General features: G+C 53.3%; 1 protein-coding gene across 4 annotated transcripts in view; it reads left to right on the top strand.

The window, feature by feature from the left end:
* The window catches only part of Anks1a (ankyrin repeat and sterile alpha motif domain containing 1A), a 148,657-nt gene that overhangs the window by 66,303 nt on the left and 65,231 nt on the right, over nt 1–17,123 (top strand). For 2 of the 4 annotated variants that reach the window (XM_032888304.1, XM_032888306.1), the window contains exons 3-10: nt 506–662; nt 2,360–2,422; nt 8,892–9,188; nt 9,854–9,929; nt 10,166–10,267; nt 10,438–10,539; nt 13,027–13,223; nt 16,013–16,105. In XM_032888304.1, coding sequence (XP_032744195.1) covers nt 506–662; nt 2,360–2,422; nt 8,892–9,188; nt 9,854–9,929; nt 10,166–10,267; nt 10,438–10,539; nt 13,027–13,223; nt 16,013–16,105 — 1,087 coding nt within the window. The remainder of the gene's footprint in view (nt 1–505; nt 663–2,359; nt 2,423–8,891; nt 9,189–9,853; nt 9,930–10,165; nt 10,268–10,437; nt 10,540–13,026; nt 13,224–16,012; nt 16,106–17,123) is intronic. The other 2 variants (XM_032888307.1, XM_032888303.1) reach the window with 1 other exon arrangement.

The raw sequence follows: 17,123 nt of genomic DNA, 5'->3' as shown, positions 1-17,123 counted from the left end.
CACGTGCATGTCTGCCTCATTAGCAGTGTCACCAGGAAGAAAGCCAGAGAGGCTTCTTTTCAGAGCTTTGAGATGCCCCTCTGTGTGTCCGACTTAGGTCTGTGACATTGGTTTTGTTGTTCTCTCTCTGGCTCCCACACCCCAAGGCGCTGGGATAGGTAGTGAAGGACATCATTCCTCCAGTGTAACCATTGTCATGCAAATTCCACCCCCAATGCTATTTATCTATCACAAAGTAGGGAGTTAATGCACCGTTTAGACAAGGAGTCCAGATGTTTTCAAAGTAGCAGGACATGGATGGATTACCTCGAAAGGCCCCAGAAGGTGAGTCATTGGTCACCGTGAGTCAGCCACCTAGCAGCCACATACTGGTAGCTGTGGGCTTTAGGAGTAAACCTGGCAGTGGCCTCAGAAGAGGCTGGCCTTGGAGAGATAGGGTCAGAGAGTAATTTGCGGTACACCCGTGGGAAGACCTATAAGCTCATGGGTGTTTTTTGCTTTCTAGGGATGTGGTCGAGGTTCTTCTGAGGAACGATGCGCTGACCAACGTTGCTGACTCGAAAGGCTGCTACCCACTGCACTTGGCAGCGTGGAAAGGAGATGCCCAGATAGTGCGGCTGCTCATCCACCAGGGGCCCTCGCACACCAGAGTCAACGAACAGGTCAGGAGAGAGCGTCCTCCCTCTGCTCTGGCCTCATGCACTTAGGGTGTCCTCGACATAGTTCCTCTGTTCCCTAGACATGACCCTCCCTCCTCAGGAGGGGTGAGGGACCATGTTCTGGAGGCTACATCTTGTTTGTTTGTTTGTTTGTTTGCTTTTTTATTGTCAAGACACAGTTTCTCTGTGCAGCCCTGGCTGTCCTAGAACTCACTCTGTAGATCAGGCTGACCTCGAACCCAAGACACTTAACCTCTGCCTCCCAAGTGCTGGGGTTAAAGGTGTGTACCACCTCACCCAGCCTGGAGGATACATTTTATATACAGTTAACTCATGCAGATTTGTACTAGAATTTCACACATGTGCGCACGCACACACACATACACACAGATTCACAGTATAAAAGTTGATGCAAATCTTTCGAAATCATGTCGAATTAGTTTCAAACCGTAGAGATTGCATTAATTATAATTTCTGCTTACACCACCAACACGTAGCCAGCACAGCAGTTCCAGCGTTAGTCAGCGCTGTGTGAGCCATCCTGCTACTTCACAGACATCACAATGCGCAGAAATGGGAGTATTTGTGCTGATGCTAGAAAAAGCCATGTGGACGCAGGTCAGAGTGATCCAGTGGCACACAGACCGTTTCCTGTGTCCTCCGACGCCACTCTGACGGCAAGCATACACTGAAAAAGAAAAGAGAGAAGAGAATCAACTCTGGGGATAGCTTCTCTGTTCTCAGTGACAAAGGCTCCCGGGGCCCCCATGTCTGGACTTTGGCCCCTGGTGCTTTGACTGCACTGTGCTGCACTTGAGTGAGCCCAGAGCTGTCTTCCTCGTGATACAGCCCTAGAAGGCTGTTCCTCTCTGTGGAGTAGATGGGGTTCATCCTCAGACCCTAGGACATCACCCGGCAAGTCCCCTTCCAGCCAGGCCCACATAGGTTTCCACTGAGATACCAGAGGGAAACCACGTGGGTTCCCGAGGCCTCTGTTGGAGACTGGGTATAAGCAGTGATCGTCAGTCCTGTGTTCCTTCATGGCGGGGAGGGGGAAAGCTTCCAGCAGGTCCTCAGGCCATTGGTGAAGGGTGCCTGTGTGACGGAGTGATGACGGCCTTACACTTGCTTTCTTAGAGCCTAAGTGTGATTCTCCTGACTGAAGGGACAGTCTTCTCTCTGAAGGAAGCACACAGAGAAGCTTGCTTGTAACTAATGCCCTTCAGTGTTGGAACCGGCCACCCACGGAGATCCTCCCCTCAGCCACTCTCAGCCATCATGCCTAACACTGTCTCCACCCACTCTTGCCTTGAAACATGGCTGCTTGGGGTTTTGAGCCACTTGGGTGTGCTAGCTTATCTCGTTCACAGCTGCCTCCAGCCTGGAGTCGCCCAGGATAGGAGGGTGGCAGCCCAGTGCATAAATACTGCAGGCAGCAACTGGGCGGGATGTCCAAAGTACCCGGAAGCACACATCGGATCCAGGCAGCTGCAGCACCACCTTGACTTCGAAGCCACCAGCGTGGCTCCAGTGGGCATGTGGATCCGATGAGCTTCCCTGGAGCTGCTCTCGTGAGCTCACTCCGTCAGCCGAGGGAGCTCAGATCTGGGTTGTCCTAGCATCGGGCCCCAGGGCTAATATTGCTTTGAGATATTTCATCCGCTTCATCACCACTTTGTCTTTTCCTCTCCTTTTTGTAGAATGCTCTTGAGATCAAAGAACTCAAAAAGTACGGCCCCTTTGACCCTTATATCAATGCCAAGGTGTGTACATCCGGCCAGGACCCCCACGTCGTCCTGTGTTCTCCATGCTGCCCCTCCGCTGCGGCCCTCTGCCTTCCTCCTGGGCTCCTCTTCATCACCCTCGAGCCGCCTGCTTCAGCCCATCTGCTTTTGGCTTGTCTAGGGAAATCACAACACCGTGGGCCGAGGCCTTAGTTTTAAAACCATACGATCCCGGGAAGGTTGGGAGCGTCCGAGCAGCAAGAGTAGAAAGTAGGACCACACTGTAAGCCTACTGTGTGTGTGCGACTCGTACAGTCCTGGGGATTCTGCAGAGAGGGCCATCAAACAAGTCAGCTGGCTTCTCAGTAAGCACGGAAAACAGTTGAGCCCGTGCTGCTTAGGATCAAAGCCTCCTCCTTTTCCTCTCTCTCCAGGCTTCTTTGGGAGTAGAACCTTGGGTTTTAGCTATGGTGGTGATGTGGGGGCCAAGACATAGGTGACCACAAGCTGTTCTTTCAGAAACCGCTGGCGCTTTCTTCCTGGGAGTGCTCCTCGCAGGGCCTCCTGGGCTCCAGTCTCCAGTATCTCTCCTCTCTCCCTTCCCACTGTTGCTCGTGAGGGGCTCTGAAGCAGGAGCTGCAGAACACTGCCCTGGTGACTGCAGTGGCTTTTGCTGGACCTACCTGGCCAGCCACTGCCTACCTCACCAGGCGGCATCTCCGTAAAGAGGCGGGACTTAGTAGTTGGTGGGTGTGGCTTCTTCTTGTTTCACAGGCTAAACGAGTATCCCTGAGTTTTACTCAGATGAAGCTTGGGCTGATGTGCATGTACCTGCTTTTTTCCCTCTTTGTCTCTGTCTTTCCCTTTCCCTTTGTCTGTCTGTCTCTGCTCTCCCATGCCCATGTGTATGAGTGGGGTGTGTGTGTGTGTGTGTGTGTGTAGAAGGCCAGAGGTCAGTGGTCAATGTTGAATGTCTTCCTCAATCACTCTCTACCTTAAGTTTTGAGACAGGGTCGCTCCCTGAGGCTGGAACTTGCTGATTGGCTAGACTGGTTGGCAGTGACTCCCCAGGATTCCCCGGCCTGGCCTCGTGCTGGAGTGCTCACCACCTTTTCATCCCCTGTGTTTGCAGGGCAGGCTCTCTCCCAGCTGAGCGGTCTTCCCAGCTCTGCAGCTGCTCTCTGGTCTGGACACGAATGGTCCTCGTTTGTGCTCTGTGCTTATCCAGAATGCAGCGGCCCCAGGCCAACGAAGCACCCAGGGCTTCCAGTGTTTGCATGTGACAGGGACATCCTCACTTTCTACATCTCCTGTGCTGGTTTCGGAGGCCATGGAGTAGGCAGTCATGGTTAGGCTCTTGCTGGTAGAGCAGCAGGAGACAGCTCAGCTCCAGAGCGAAGACTTCCAGCCAGGCTGCTGCCCGAGTTAGCAGTGTTTGCTCCCAGCCTTGGTTTCCCTTTTTATAAACTGGGATGTGACCAGCGCCTTTGCTGGGTTGTTTTGGAGTTACATTCATGAGGGGAAAGTATCTGGCAGGTAAGATTGTGTGTAATGGCCTAAAATACCTGTGCTATTCTGGAAAGGCACCGTGTAACCGGTCTCCAGGGTGGTGGGTGTGGAGCAAAGCCGCTCTCAGTGTACTCAAGTGGGGCCTGAGGAGTCTGTCTCCATTTTGGTTAAATTGGTTTTTAACGCTCAGACTAAAGGCTGGGCCTTTGGTCCTTGAAAGTGCTTTCCCTGTCTTTGGTTTCAAGGACAGAAGAGTAAAAGTCTGGGTCAGTGGACACTCCTGCCTGGTGCTGTCCTGTGCTTGCTTCCCTTGAGTGGCATGTGTGTGTGCTGAGGAGTCACCTTCTGGAGTCCCCTTGCTCTCACCTGACTGTTTTGTCCTGACCGAATGGGGTTGGACTAGCCTGCCTCACAGCTAGGCTTTGCCTTACTAACACATGTGTGAATGCTAAATCCCGTCTGGCTCGGGTACAAGCCTAGAAGTCTCAGCACCACTTGGGGAACACTTGGATTCCCCAAGCTCTCCTGTTCCCTCTCAACACTTTTCCTTTCCAGCCGGCCGCATAAGCCCAGAAAAATGACAGCCAGCCGCGGGTACTGTGGAACTCTGGGAGCCATGCGCCCCTGCTCTAGAACAGCTTCCGCTCAGTCACACAGGAAGCAGTAGCCAGTTTTTCTGACCAGTCATGTCCCAGAGCCGGAAGACCCTTGAATTTGAGCTGACTGCATCAGCAGCACCAGCAGCAATTGACCAACTTTCCGTTGGAGGGAGTCTCAGCTTGCACAACCGAGGCTGCAGTGCAGGCTGCGTGTGCACAGCTGGGAGCGTTCTGCCCTTGCCTTTCTCTCGCCGCCCTGTACAGCTGTGGCCATTGGCTTGCGATGCATTTGAGATTAAACTGTTGGTGTCTTGACTCCAAAAACTTAGCTTTAGTATTAATCAGCTTTTCAGTGGAAATTAGAGAGCAAAGACACCCCCTTATGAAGCCAAACACTGTGGGGCATGCCTGGAATCCTGGCCTACAGGCTGAGGCTAGCCCAGGCTCCCTGGTGAGTGCAGGCCAGCCAGGGAGTACCACAGGACCTTGTCTGAAAACAGCGAGGAGACCTGAGTGATACAGTCACTACATTAGGAAAATGGAAGATTGATGGCAAGTGTTTCACAACACAGGGCCGTTTGCGCGTTTGCCGCTTGTCCTCAAAGCTTGTCCTCATTTCTTTCTTTAAAATAAAAAAGTGTGTGTGTGTGTGTGTGTGTGTGTGTGTGTGTGTGTGTGAGTACACTGTAGCCGTCTTCAGACACACCAGAAGAGGGCATCAGATCCCATTACAGATGGCTGTGAGCCACCATGTGGTTGCTGGGATTTGAACTCAGGACCTCTGGAAGAGCAGCCCGTGCTCTTAACCTCTGAGCCATCTCTCCAGCCCAGTCATTCATTTCTTTACCTTTCTCCTTCCCCTTCCTCCTCCTTCCCTCCCTCCTTCCTGCTACTCCCCCTTTCCCCCCCACTTGTCATTCAATCACACACCAATGGCAACACTGTTGCTCTGGCAGTTAGATGCAGGCTACATGCTTGGGGTGGAAATGCCATAGAAGTAACACCTTCTGGGTGTGTGGCTGTCTCCTTGAGGACAGTGGTTTCCTTCTTTAGAGGGATGGGGACTGAAGATGCTTCTCAGGAGGGTCTTGAATCTGCTAGGCAAACACATGCTGCTGAACAAAATACCCAGCCCTTGTTTTGAGACAAGTTCTGGCTGTGAAGTTCAGGCTGGCCTTGAACTCACAAACTCACGATCCTCCATCCTCCTACCTCAGACTCTTGACTGCTAGGATTATAGGTTTGTCCTTCCATGTGCTCTTACACTCTAACAGCTTTCCTGGCCAAAGCTGAAGTTGGGCAAGTTACCGATTACTGTTCAGCCCTACATAGTTCGTAAATGTGTCTGTCTGAGATGTACTGGTCTGAGCCAACTTCCTGCCTGGAGGAGTCCTCGCCCTTTTACCTAAGCAGACTGTCCTTCCTTCTCACCTCCATGCTTTTCCTAATGACACATGGAGCATCTGCTCCCAGGCTCCCGGCGCCTTTCAGCTGTTGGGCGGGTGTGCTTTTCCACATCGCACTGCTCGAGGGAGCTCATCTCCTTTGCCATCCCGGAGTCAGCCTTCACTTTCCTGTTGTCTTAACTTTGGACACATGGTTTTGCCATTCTTCCCACTTATGTTTCTAGAACCTGCACTGAGGTGCAGAGAGCTACGGCTCTGGCTCCTTAGCACAGGCCTCTATCCACAGGGATGCCTGGGCCTGGCTGTAACGGGATGCTCTCAACAGGTTCGGGAGAAGGTGACTGTGGACATGTTCTGTATGATTTTTTTCTGCTCGCTGCTGAATTTGTATATCTGTAAATCACATATATGAAGTCCAGTGGAGACTGCAGAAAGGAATAGTCTGTTTTTCTTAGACATAGAGTATAGCGGGAAAACTTACCCTCAGTGAGTAGGAATGGAGGGTTTGAGAAAGGCTTTCGTATCAGGTTCGAGGCTGGCTTGGACCAAATGGCCTTCGCCCAGTGCAGAATCTCGGTAAGCTGGTTACTGCAGCGTTGTTCAGAAGGGAAGGAAGAGAGGGATGGCCATAGCTGGTGAGGGCAATCTGTGCCTCTCTATGGGTTCACTGCCCCTCTTGAGGGCCCGTGAACCAGAGGACTCCTTAACCAGACAGCTGTCAACTCCAAGAGGAAACAGGAGAGTGTGTGGTGGCCAGTGATCACCACAGACAACTCAAGAAAGCTAACCGCCAGCTCGTGTCCGACAAAATCAATACACTCTCAGATGCTTGTACACTGTGCCAGGGAGGTGTGGTCAGACAGTGTTGAACACCAGGCAGGCCATGTGCCAGGGCTGACCAAGATTGCGCCTAGCAGGACAGCTTTGGGACAGCGGTCTTCGTCCTAGTTAGAGCCAATGGCCAATGAAAACAAGCAAGCAAACCTAAACACACTCCCCGTGTCTTTCTGCTTCGTTGTTTTGCTGGGCTACACTAGGGACTAAACCCAGGGCCTGTTGCGTGCTAAGCACCTGTTCCACCACTCACTGAGCCAGACTTCCAGCATGTTCTTTATGTGTCTGTCTGCCCTCCTCTCTCCCTCCATCCCTCGCTGGGCAGTTTAGTCTTTATAGCTTTATGATTTTTCAGTGCCTGAGCCCTACTTTCTTCTATACAACCTAGGAGAGGGGGAAGGCACCATGGCTGTAATGATTTGTTTCATAGTTGACAAGTTTTAGCGGATGACATTTCTTGGCCCTATTTGTCATGCACAAGTTGAGATAGAAAACTCAGAGACTCCTCTTAACCATCTTCGGGGTGCGCTCTAAAGAAAGCTCCCACCAGCTCTTCCGACAGAGCTGTTTTTGTCTCAAGGAAGTGAGGTGACAGCCCTAAGTTTGCTCAGGGGCCCTAGGCCCTAGCTTGGTAGGAGGTGGAAATGACCACTGGGCACACCAGCCCCACAAATTTGCTTTCTATGCAGAGTTTGTCCTTCCTCCAGACCTCCCGGTTCCTTCTCTGGGCCGGCGTGTTGCCAGAGGCCACCGAGGACTGTGTCCTGTGGCTGCTCTGGCTGGCCGTACTGACACTCTGGTTCCTTCATCTGTGTCCTGTGTGTTTGTGTGCCTTTTATCTCTGCATGTGCCCCACCCGCTGCAACTCCTCCTGTTCTTGTTTGGGTTTTAAACATTTCTTAGCTGTCACTGGCCGCTTGGGGCCTTGGTCTCAGCAGCTCTGAATCTTTCTCGCTCATTTTCGTTTAGCTGGGAAACAAACAAAAAAAAAAAAAAAAAACAACAAAATGTAGTCAAAAGCAGATGGGATTGACGCACGCGTGGGTAACTCCTCGTCTGCTCCTTTTAATGCCACTAACAGGGTTGAACCAACTGTAGACATAGTTAATCTTTAACTCGGGGCTCCAGGAAGGTGCACAGTATTGGCTCAGGACGGGTGCTCTCAAGCCGTGTCTCCCCCCAAAGCAGTGGGCACTGCCTGGGTGGGCTGAGGCGCTCTGAGGCTCTCACCAGTGCTCTGTCGAGCGCTGTCTGCCTCAGTCACGTGCCGTCAGTCTCAGCAGAGAACATAGTCGAGATGGCTCGCACACTGTGTCCGACAGTTGAAAAAGCACAGAGTTCTCTGACTCTACCCCAGACTCTGTGTCCTGGAGACTACGTTGGCATCAGGGGCCCTCAGCCTATGAGTCGAATGGAGGGCAGTGTCGCACTGGAATATTTTGCACCTCTCCCACCATGCATCCCAGGACTGTCCCTTTCTTATGTGAGAAGGCCTTCCCCCGTGCCCGTTCTCTTAAGTGGTAGAAGCTGTGTGCACTGGCCCATGTGCCCCTCCGCGGTAAGCCTGGGACAGGAGAGGGTCCCATTGCCCTCAGGCCTGAGCCTGTGCCTTCTTCCTGGGGAATGGCTGCTGGCTGCTACCTTTAGAGTGGTTTGCGGTGTTCTGCTCTGTCGCTCTCCTTACCGGCTGACTGATTTGCATGCAAGAAGCTACCGGATGATGATCTCTCCTTATAAAGCTTGTGTGGAAGGGTATGGATGGTGGACCAACCAGAATCAGGATCACAGGCTCAACAAAGAAATGCTCGTAAAGCCAGTTGAAATTTACAGTGAAGCAATATCAGTGATACGGCGTCCATGCATGCCGGGGCTTCTACCACAGGGTCCCCCTCCGTCAGTGCGGAAGCATGCCCGTAGGCACACAGACTGCAAGTGTTCAGGATGCTCCCCTCATGCAGGGTCTGTGGCCGGACGAAGCCAGCAGGAGCAGCCGGGCTGAGCTTTGGGGGCGGCACCCGGAGTTTGGCTGTATGAGTCCCCAAGTATTGCTGCTGTTTTCCTCATTGAAATTTCAGCGGTTTTACGGGTGATTACCCAGGCAGGGCAGGCTCAGTCCCCCACCCCACGCCTTTCTGATAAGACGCTCTTGTTGACCCTCAGAACAACGACAACGAGACAGCCCTGCACTGCGCGGCACAGTACGGCCACACGGAGGTAGTGAAGGCCCTGCTGGAGGAGCTCACGGACCCCACCATGCGCAACAACAAATTTGAAACCCCGCTGGACCTGGCGGCGCTGTACGGGCGGCTGGAGGTGGTGAAGCTGCTGCTGAGTGCGCACCCCAATCTCCTGAGCTGCAGCACGCGGAAGCACACCCCCCTGCACTTGGCAGCAAGGAACGGCCACAAGGCCGTGGTGCAGGTGCTGCTGGACGCCGGCATGGACAGCAACTACCAGGTAGCAAGCAGGACGTCTCTTGTGGCGTAAGGGACGATGTCCTTGGGAGAGGCACGAGGATAGTGCTGCTGGGCTGCTTGTGTTTCCACATCACATTCACGTGCTTCCGTGTGTCCCTTGTCCTGCCCTGACGTTTTAGAAGCAGATGAGCTCTGGAGTGAGTCTAGTGATTCTGCTCGTTTCTCTTCAGGGTCTGAGATGGTCATTAACCCCTGAAAAGATGCGCTCCTGGGCCGTCTCAAACAAACAAAAAAAAAAACAGAAAGGCTCATTACCTTCCCGTACACACTCCAGGGCCACCTTTTTGCACTGCCAAAGCCTGGACTGCTGTGTGACTCAGCCGTCCTCTCTGATGGAGGGCTTCAGTGCTTCAGTCGGCTTCCTTCCTTAGGCTTGGTGCTGACTCTCCACTTGGGCCATGAGGTGCTCCGATGCCCTCACCCGGCAGGCGGAGCGTGCACAAGTCTTACTGGTCTGGTCAGCCTCCCCGTAAGCAGTGGGAGTTCACAAGCTCCCTGGCCCGAGGTAACACACAGTGGCCTTGCCGTGTGGACCTCGGAAGGGTGAAGGGCCCCCAGGGGGCTCTGCGTAGCTTAACTGCCATCCCTCCTCACCCACGTCCCGTCTGTCACGTGACTCGCCGCGCGCTCTCGTTTGCCTTCCAGACGGAGATGGGCAGTGCTTTGCATGAAGCTGCTTTGTTCGGCAAGACCGATGTGGTGCAAATCCTGCTGGCTGCAGGTGAGGCTGGCAGCGCTGATCCCACGGGCCAGGTGGTGTCTGAGACCTGCGCACGCACGTGTGCGGTTAGGGTTGTGCGACTCGGTCGGTTCCGGGACACCCGACTGTTGACAGCCGGCCGTGAGTGAAGAATGCTCGCTGTGCTGCCTCAAAGCTAGGGCTGTCCTTGGACTTGGCTTCTGAGGCTGGCCCAGGCACGCTCACTCCCCTGTCTGTCCATCTGCCTCCCTTTCTAGGAATTGACGTCAACATCAAGGACAACCGTGGCCTGACTGCCCTCGACACTGTCCGAGACCTGCCTTCTCAGAAGAGCCAGCAGATAGCTGCGCTGATCGAAGGTACGGGTGCATCACCACACTGCCCCTGGGCCAGCCATGGCTAACCTACAGTGCGCTGCCCCTGGGCCAGCCCTGGCTAACCTACAGTGCGCTGCCCCTGGGCCAGCCATGGCTAACCTACAGGGCACCATGCTTAGTGCAGCTTCTGTCTTTACCACTTATCCTCACAGACCACATGACCGGAAGAAGAAGCGTGAAAGATGTAGACAAGACCTCCACAGCCCAGCTACCTCTCCTCTCCTGCACAGACGCCATAGCCCCGAAGTCTCTGGGTGAGGTTCTGTGAGGCCCGAGAGGAACTGTTCGTTCTTGGGCAAAGTGGGAAGTTCTTCACTGAAATGGTAACTGCAGGGTCGTCAGGATGCTCTGTTGTCTCCAAGCTAAGACGTCCGTGGGCACAGGCAGCTCTGCTGTGGGTGTGGTCTGTCTTTCTGTTCCCTTTACACTTCTTAATTCAACCAGGCACTTGAAAGACAGATAGACAGCTCTGGGAGTTCAAGCTAGTTCCAGGCCAGACAGGGCCACATAGTAAGACCCTGTCTTTTTTTTTTTTTTTAAACAAAACTGTGTGTGTGTGTGTCTGTGTGTGTATGTGTGTGTGTGTGTGCATGTGCATGTGTGTGGTGTGTGTGCATGTGTGTGCATGTGTGTGGTGTGTGGTATGTGTGTGTGTGGTGTGTGCCTGTGTCTCTGTGTGTGTGTCTCTGTGTGTGTGTCTGTGTGTCTCTGTGTGTGTGTCTGTGTGTCTGTGTCTGTGTGTCTGTGTCTCTGTTTGTGTGTGCGTGTATCTGTGTGTGTGTGCATGTGTGGTGTATGCATGTGTGTATGTGTTTGTGTCTCTGTGTGTGTCTGTGTCTCTGTGTGTGTTTGTGTGTGTGTGTCTGTGTCTGTGTGTGTATGTCTGTGTGTGTGTGTCTGTGTGTGTCTGTGTCTGTGTGTCTGTTTGTGTGTGTGTGTGTCTGTGTGTGTGTGTGCATGTGTGGTGTATGCATGTGTGTATGTGTGGTGTGTGTGTGTCTGTGTGTGTGTATGTGTGGTGTGTGTGTGTCTGTGTGTGTGTGTTTCTGTGCACTGCGTGCAGGCAGGAGCCCGCGGAGGTCAGGAGAGGGTGTCGGGTTCTGTAGATGGTTGTGCACTGTCCTGTAGGTGCCAGGAATGAGCGCTGGCCTTTTACAAGGACAGAGAGTGCTTGTAACCTCTGAGCACGTCTCCACCCCCACGTTGGCTCTGTTTTGTACATCTGTAGTTGGCAGGATCATCTCAAGGTGTGGTCAGTGTCGCTTCCTTTCCAACACAAGCTGGTGTGGGAGCAGCTGGTCCAAAGCAAGTGCCTAATGAGGTCTGCTGGTCAGTCGTCGTGCTGGTGGCAGTAGCGGCGATAAGTCGCCAGGGTAGAGTGGTCTGGGTGGTAGGTGGTCATCATTGGCTGAGTCCTTTCCGGTTTGCTGAGAAGCCAGTGTATGATAATGATGAAGACAAAGTAAATCCTAATGACAGCGATGACAGTGTCCCCGTAGACGGTAATGGACAGTAAAGCAACACGAAAGGGGGATGGCCTCGGGCTCTGGCCTGTCTGCACAGGGTTCTCAAGCTCCTCCTACCCCCGGTCTAATAACCCCAGCCACACACCCCAGCCTCACACCCCAGTCACACCCCAGCCTCACACCCCAGCCACACCCTGGCCTCACACCCCGACCTCGCACCCCAAATCACATCCCGGCCACACCCCAACCTCACATTCCAGCCTCGCACCCTGGCCTCACACCCTGGCCTTGCACCCCTGCCTCTCACCCACACACACGGTTTCCTTGGCCTGGGTCATTCACTTTGAAGGCATTCGCTCACCCTGACGTTTGTGACTGTTACACCACTCAGAGATGCCATCTCTGACAGTGACTCTGCAGTCACGGTTGGATCCCAGCACTGAGCAGACAGCCATGTAATCATGGAGCACCTTATCTTAGAAAGGCTTCAGGGTTTAGATTAAAGCATTTAAAACCCCGTCTCAAAACAAAAGGTAGGGGGCTGGAGAGATGGCTCAGTGGTTAGAGCACCGACTGCTCTTCCAGAGGTCATGAGTTCAATTCCCAGCAACCACATGGTGGCTCACAACCATCTGTAAGGGGATCCGATGCCCTCTTCTGGTGTGTCTGAAGACAGCTACAGTGTACTCATATATGTAAAATAAATAAATCTTGGAAAGAAGAAAGGAAGGACCCAAAAAGTAGAGGCTGGACGTGACACACACCTGTGATCCCAGCACTTAGGAAGCAGAGGCAGGCAGATCTCTGTGAGTTCAAGGCTAGGGCTAGCCTGGTCTACAGAGTGAGAGTCCCAGGTCATCCAGGGCTACATAGTGAGACCCTGCCTTAGAAGTAAACCGCAAACAAACAAAAGCACCAGTTTAAAGTTTCAGTTACGCATTCAGCTGCGTTTTCAGGCTAAGGTAATGTTTGCAGGCACTGAGATGCCAGGGAGCTTACCAAGGGCACGGGAGGAGTCCCTCATATAACTACCGTCCTTTCCTTTTTTGGTGGGAGCTAGACCCTTGGATGTGTGCACCAAGAGTAGAATTCTGTCACCGCTGAGCCTCATCTCCCTGTTTTGACTTAGAGAAAAATCAGTTCCGGTCCCTTAGCAAAGTCACAGTTTTCCCGATGGACCAGTGCTGGGCGAGCTCCTATCACAGAGAAGTCGGGGACGGGCTCTGCCCTCTCATACCATCGTACCGATCATTTGCCCTCTGTCCTCTCCTCCAGGGAGTGTGGAGAAGGCAGTGACTGAGCTGACCCTTGATTCTGACATCCTCGCTGAGGAGGAGGGTCCCTACGAGGCGCTCTACAACGCTGTGTCCTGCCATTCCTTGGACAGCACGGCCAGTGGGCGATCGTCTGACAGAGACTCCGTGAACAAGGAGGCCGAGGCCACCGGAGCACGGGCTGCTGGAGTGAGGCCTGTATGTGGCTCCGGCCTGAGCCTGTAGGGTGCTGGGGAGGGGGGTGCTAGCCAGAGAAAGTCTGCTGCCGGACCCCTGAGCCCACCTGCTGTTGTAGGGTGCTCTGTCTAGTCTCTCCTGCCCAGGAAGGTAAAACTGTAGCTCACACTGAGGTAGAAGTTTGCCGTTTCCAAGTTCAGTGTAGCCAGTTTGCGGCTCTCCATCCTCCATGCCCTGGAGCAAATCCATGTCTTGTGCGCTCACTCAGCCTCAGTGCTGCTCAAGCCTTGGTCTTGCTCTGCGTGCTCCGTTTTCTACAGATGTATCCAGTGATGCCCCGGTCCCACTCGCCTCACCAGCCACGTGGGTGGGCGGTGCGGTCCTGTCCAGGGGAGAGGGCATAACAAGGTTTAATCAGACTGCGCATTTACTAGACAGGCCAACTGTTGGTTCTCGATGAGCCCTGTGTCCGCTTCTGAGAGCAACGCCGTGTTTCTCCTTGGTGTGCTCCTTGGTCCTGCCTCCTGCTGTGTTGTCCAGTACCTGCTTTTACTTCTGGTCTTGTTCATGCGCCTCAGGACTCCCCCTTCTGCCCTAGAGGGTGCTCCACATTTACAGCCCTGTGCCCTCTTTATTTCCACTTGACAGAGTTTTCAGACCCTGGTGAAGGTCTGACCCGGCTGCAGCTGACGGGATCCTAGTGCCAGCCACCTTGGTACAGATTTGGGGGCATAGGTGTTGGTGTTCCTTTGTTTTTCCTGTTGGCCTTCCCTTCCTGCCTGGTTCTGGCAGGGGACAGAGTGGTCCTTGACCTTTCTAACTGTGGTCTGGGTGAGGCCCTAGAACTTCATGGAGCATTCTCTGGTGATCTCCTTACCCTTACTATGTCCTGATGCAGTCACACGTTTGGGTGTGGGTTTCGATGAACCCTGCAGTCTATGGCAGCCCAGCAGAATAGGTGTTAGCGAGAACTGTGAGCACACGCACGTGCTGAGAACGGTGTTTCTGTGGACAGTTACGTCTTCCTATTGGCACCCACACTGTAAGTTGTGGGGGAAGGTTTGCTTTGAGTGGGGCTTGCAGGTGTCGCCCAGTAGGGGGCGCAAGTGCCTTTGCTAGACGCCACGGGTCTCTGTAGTGGTTGTTCTTAAGCAGAAACAAGAGTATCCCGAGTGAGCACTTTGCATGCATGTTCTGTAGCCATTCTTGTTTTCAGACCTCTGGCTCACCATGGCCAAGGCCTCCATGTAGGTGGATGGCACAGCGATGGTGGCAGATCTGCCTCAGAGGGAGAGACCCATGGGGACTTTGGTTTCCTTCCCTGTCTCCAGTGGTCTGCACCATCCGGAAGGCTTCTGAGGTGGGCCATTTCTGCTGCTTTATTTTACTTTCTGCCACACTCGTGTCCCCAGGCTGGCTTCACAGCGGATCTGTGCTTGTCCCTTTGTACAGGGTGCATTGACTAGGTCCGTTCCAGCACTTGTAGTAGAACCAGGAAGGGTGGAGAAAGTGAGGCCCTCCCCGTGGGAGTGCAATGCAAACAGCCCTGGTGTGAGCATAAGCTGCCCTAGAGCTGCCTCTGGAGACTCCAGGAAGGACAGGGTCGTGGGGGAGCTACGGAGCAGAGACGCTGCTGGAACAGGACAGTCTTGGGTGCCAAGCCCAACACAGCTGCCTCTGCAGCGTGCGGAGTGGGAGGCCTTTACCGTTCTGCCTCCCGCACCTCAGCTGCTCCAGCAACACTGAACTGACCCGCCAGCCTGAACACAGGAAATGCTGGGCCGTAATGGCCTCCCAGCCTTCCACTGTGCCATCAGGAGTCACATGTGTTCCTGAAGTTGGCCACCCTTGGTCCACTTGTACCCCTTCCACGAGTTGGGGTACAGTGGCAATTACAGCCCCGTTACAGCCTGAATTTGTGAAGGAAGATTTTTTTAAAAATCAAGCCACACTCTCTGAGTGCGAAGTGAACCGATGGTCCTTTAAGAACAAGCTGGCCTGTCCCAGCCCTAAGGAGACTAGTGGCCATGCTCCTGCCTAAATGGGCCAAACAGGGTTCCCTATAACCATGTGCTTCTCATTATTGAGGGGGGTGATTAAAACCGAGATGTGCAGGGCATGTGGCGCACGCCTTTAATCCCAGCACTCAGAGGCAGGGGCAGGAGGATCCCTGTGAGTGTAAGGGCAGCCTGGTCTACATAGCAAGTTCCAGGACAGCCTGGGCTACACAGCGAGACCCTATCACTGATTTAAAAAACAAATGAGATGTTGTGTCTTGAGCGAGGGTGACTTCAGACTCCGGGGCCTGAGATGCTCCTGGCTCAGCCCTGACTGGCTGCAGGAGCTAGAGGGACGCGGGCTTTTACTGGTGCGTACGGATAAGGCCGGGGTCTGAGGAAGGACACGTGTCCATCTCCGGCTGCTTTTCCCCTTGCTTCACCGGATCCTTGGCTTTAGAAGAGCTATTGGGCTGGGCCTTTTACTCTCAAGTTTCTTCTCTTCAGTGGAGTCTGAAAGTGGAGCCGCTGCGTTTTTGCTTCCAGTTTTCTGTGTCTGGAGTCTTGTGCCAGCGACTCAGCTCTGAGCTTCCCCTGCCCTCTTCACAGCCCGGCCGAGGAAGGAGGTGTTTGTGATCTTAGCTGCAGAAGTCAGAAGCCATGGCCATGGGTGGGGTTCTCCACCTGCTCAGACACCGGACCTCAACTTCAGTGTCCTAGGGGAATTGTTTACGTAACTCTTTATTTCCAAGGACTATAAAGAGGGTGAACCCAAAAGAGAGATGGTAGAATCTATTTATTTTTCTTCCATAGAGAGAACGCCCGCCACCTCCAGCAAAGCCGCCGCCTGATGAAGACGAGGAAGAGCGCGTAGATAAGAAGTATCTTCTCTCGGCAGCTTCTGAGGTAGAGGGTCTGGGGGTTATCCCATGACTGACATAGCATCTGTTAGATGGTAGATGAGTGTCTGCATAAAGGAGGCTTCGTTTTCTCCCCCTCTGCTTTTCTAAGATTTTTTTATGTGTACATACATACACATACACATATATATACATATACATACATACATATATATATACATACACACACACACACATATATATATATATCTCACATGCGTACCTGGTTCCTGTGGAAGTCAGATAGATGAGGGCATCAGATCCCCTGGAACTGGAGTTAGAGAGAGTTGTGAGCAACCATATAGGTGCTGGGATTTAAGTCTGGAAGAGCAGCCAGTGATCTTAACTGCCGAACCATCTCTGGAGTCCTGGGCTTAATCCCAGAGCCTAGTGCAAGCCCTCCACCCCTGAGCCACCCCGGGATGTTTTCTTTCAGGGGAAGAGCGGCGTTACATGTGTGTGAGTGTTCAGATACACACACTGTGCAGTGTAGGTGCATGTGCCTGTGTGCTCAGGCCAGAGCGGAACCGTGGCTGCCTTCCTTCCTTCCTCAGCCTTGGTGTAAGAGGGTCTCTGGGTAAACTGAAGCTTACCGTTTTGGCTATGCCAGTTGACTGGTGAGCATTCAGGACCTTCCTGTCTCTACCCTCAGCCCCTAATCCAATGCTGGGGAACGGGCACACACAGCCATGCCTGGCTTTTAATGTGAGTGCTGGGGATTCTAACTCGGGTCCCGATGCTCGAAGAGCAAGCACTCTTACCCCTTAGCCATATCCCCTGCCTTGACCTCCTTACTTTCTCATTGCTCTCCTGTGCTTAGTAAGTCTGGGATGCACGTGTGTCTGCAATCTGGAGCAGGGCCTTTCACCCTGAAAGACTTGTGGTGTGGCTGTAGCATACAAGCCTGTGCGCGCCTGCCCTGCCGCAGGGGAAGTGAGGTCTGCTGTCTTCCCACTGTCAGACTTTCACTGAAACACCCTGTTGTCTTTTGATACAAAGTGTCAAGTTCCCGTCCTTGTCACTGT

This window comes from Rattus rattus, chromosome 18 (genome assembly GCF_011064425.1).
Source record: "Rattus rattus isolate New Zealand chromosome 18, Rrattus_CSIRO_v1, whole genome shotgun sequence".
NCBI lineage: Eukaryota > Metazoa > Chordata > Mammalia > Rodentia > Muridae > Rattus > Rattus rattus.
The sequence above is the reverse complement of the archived record's forward strand: the minus strand, read 5'-3'. Positions and strand labels throughout refer to the sequence as shown.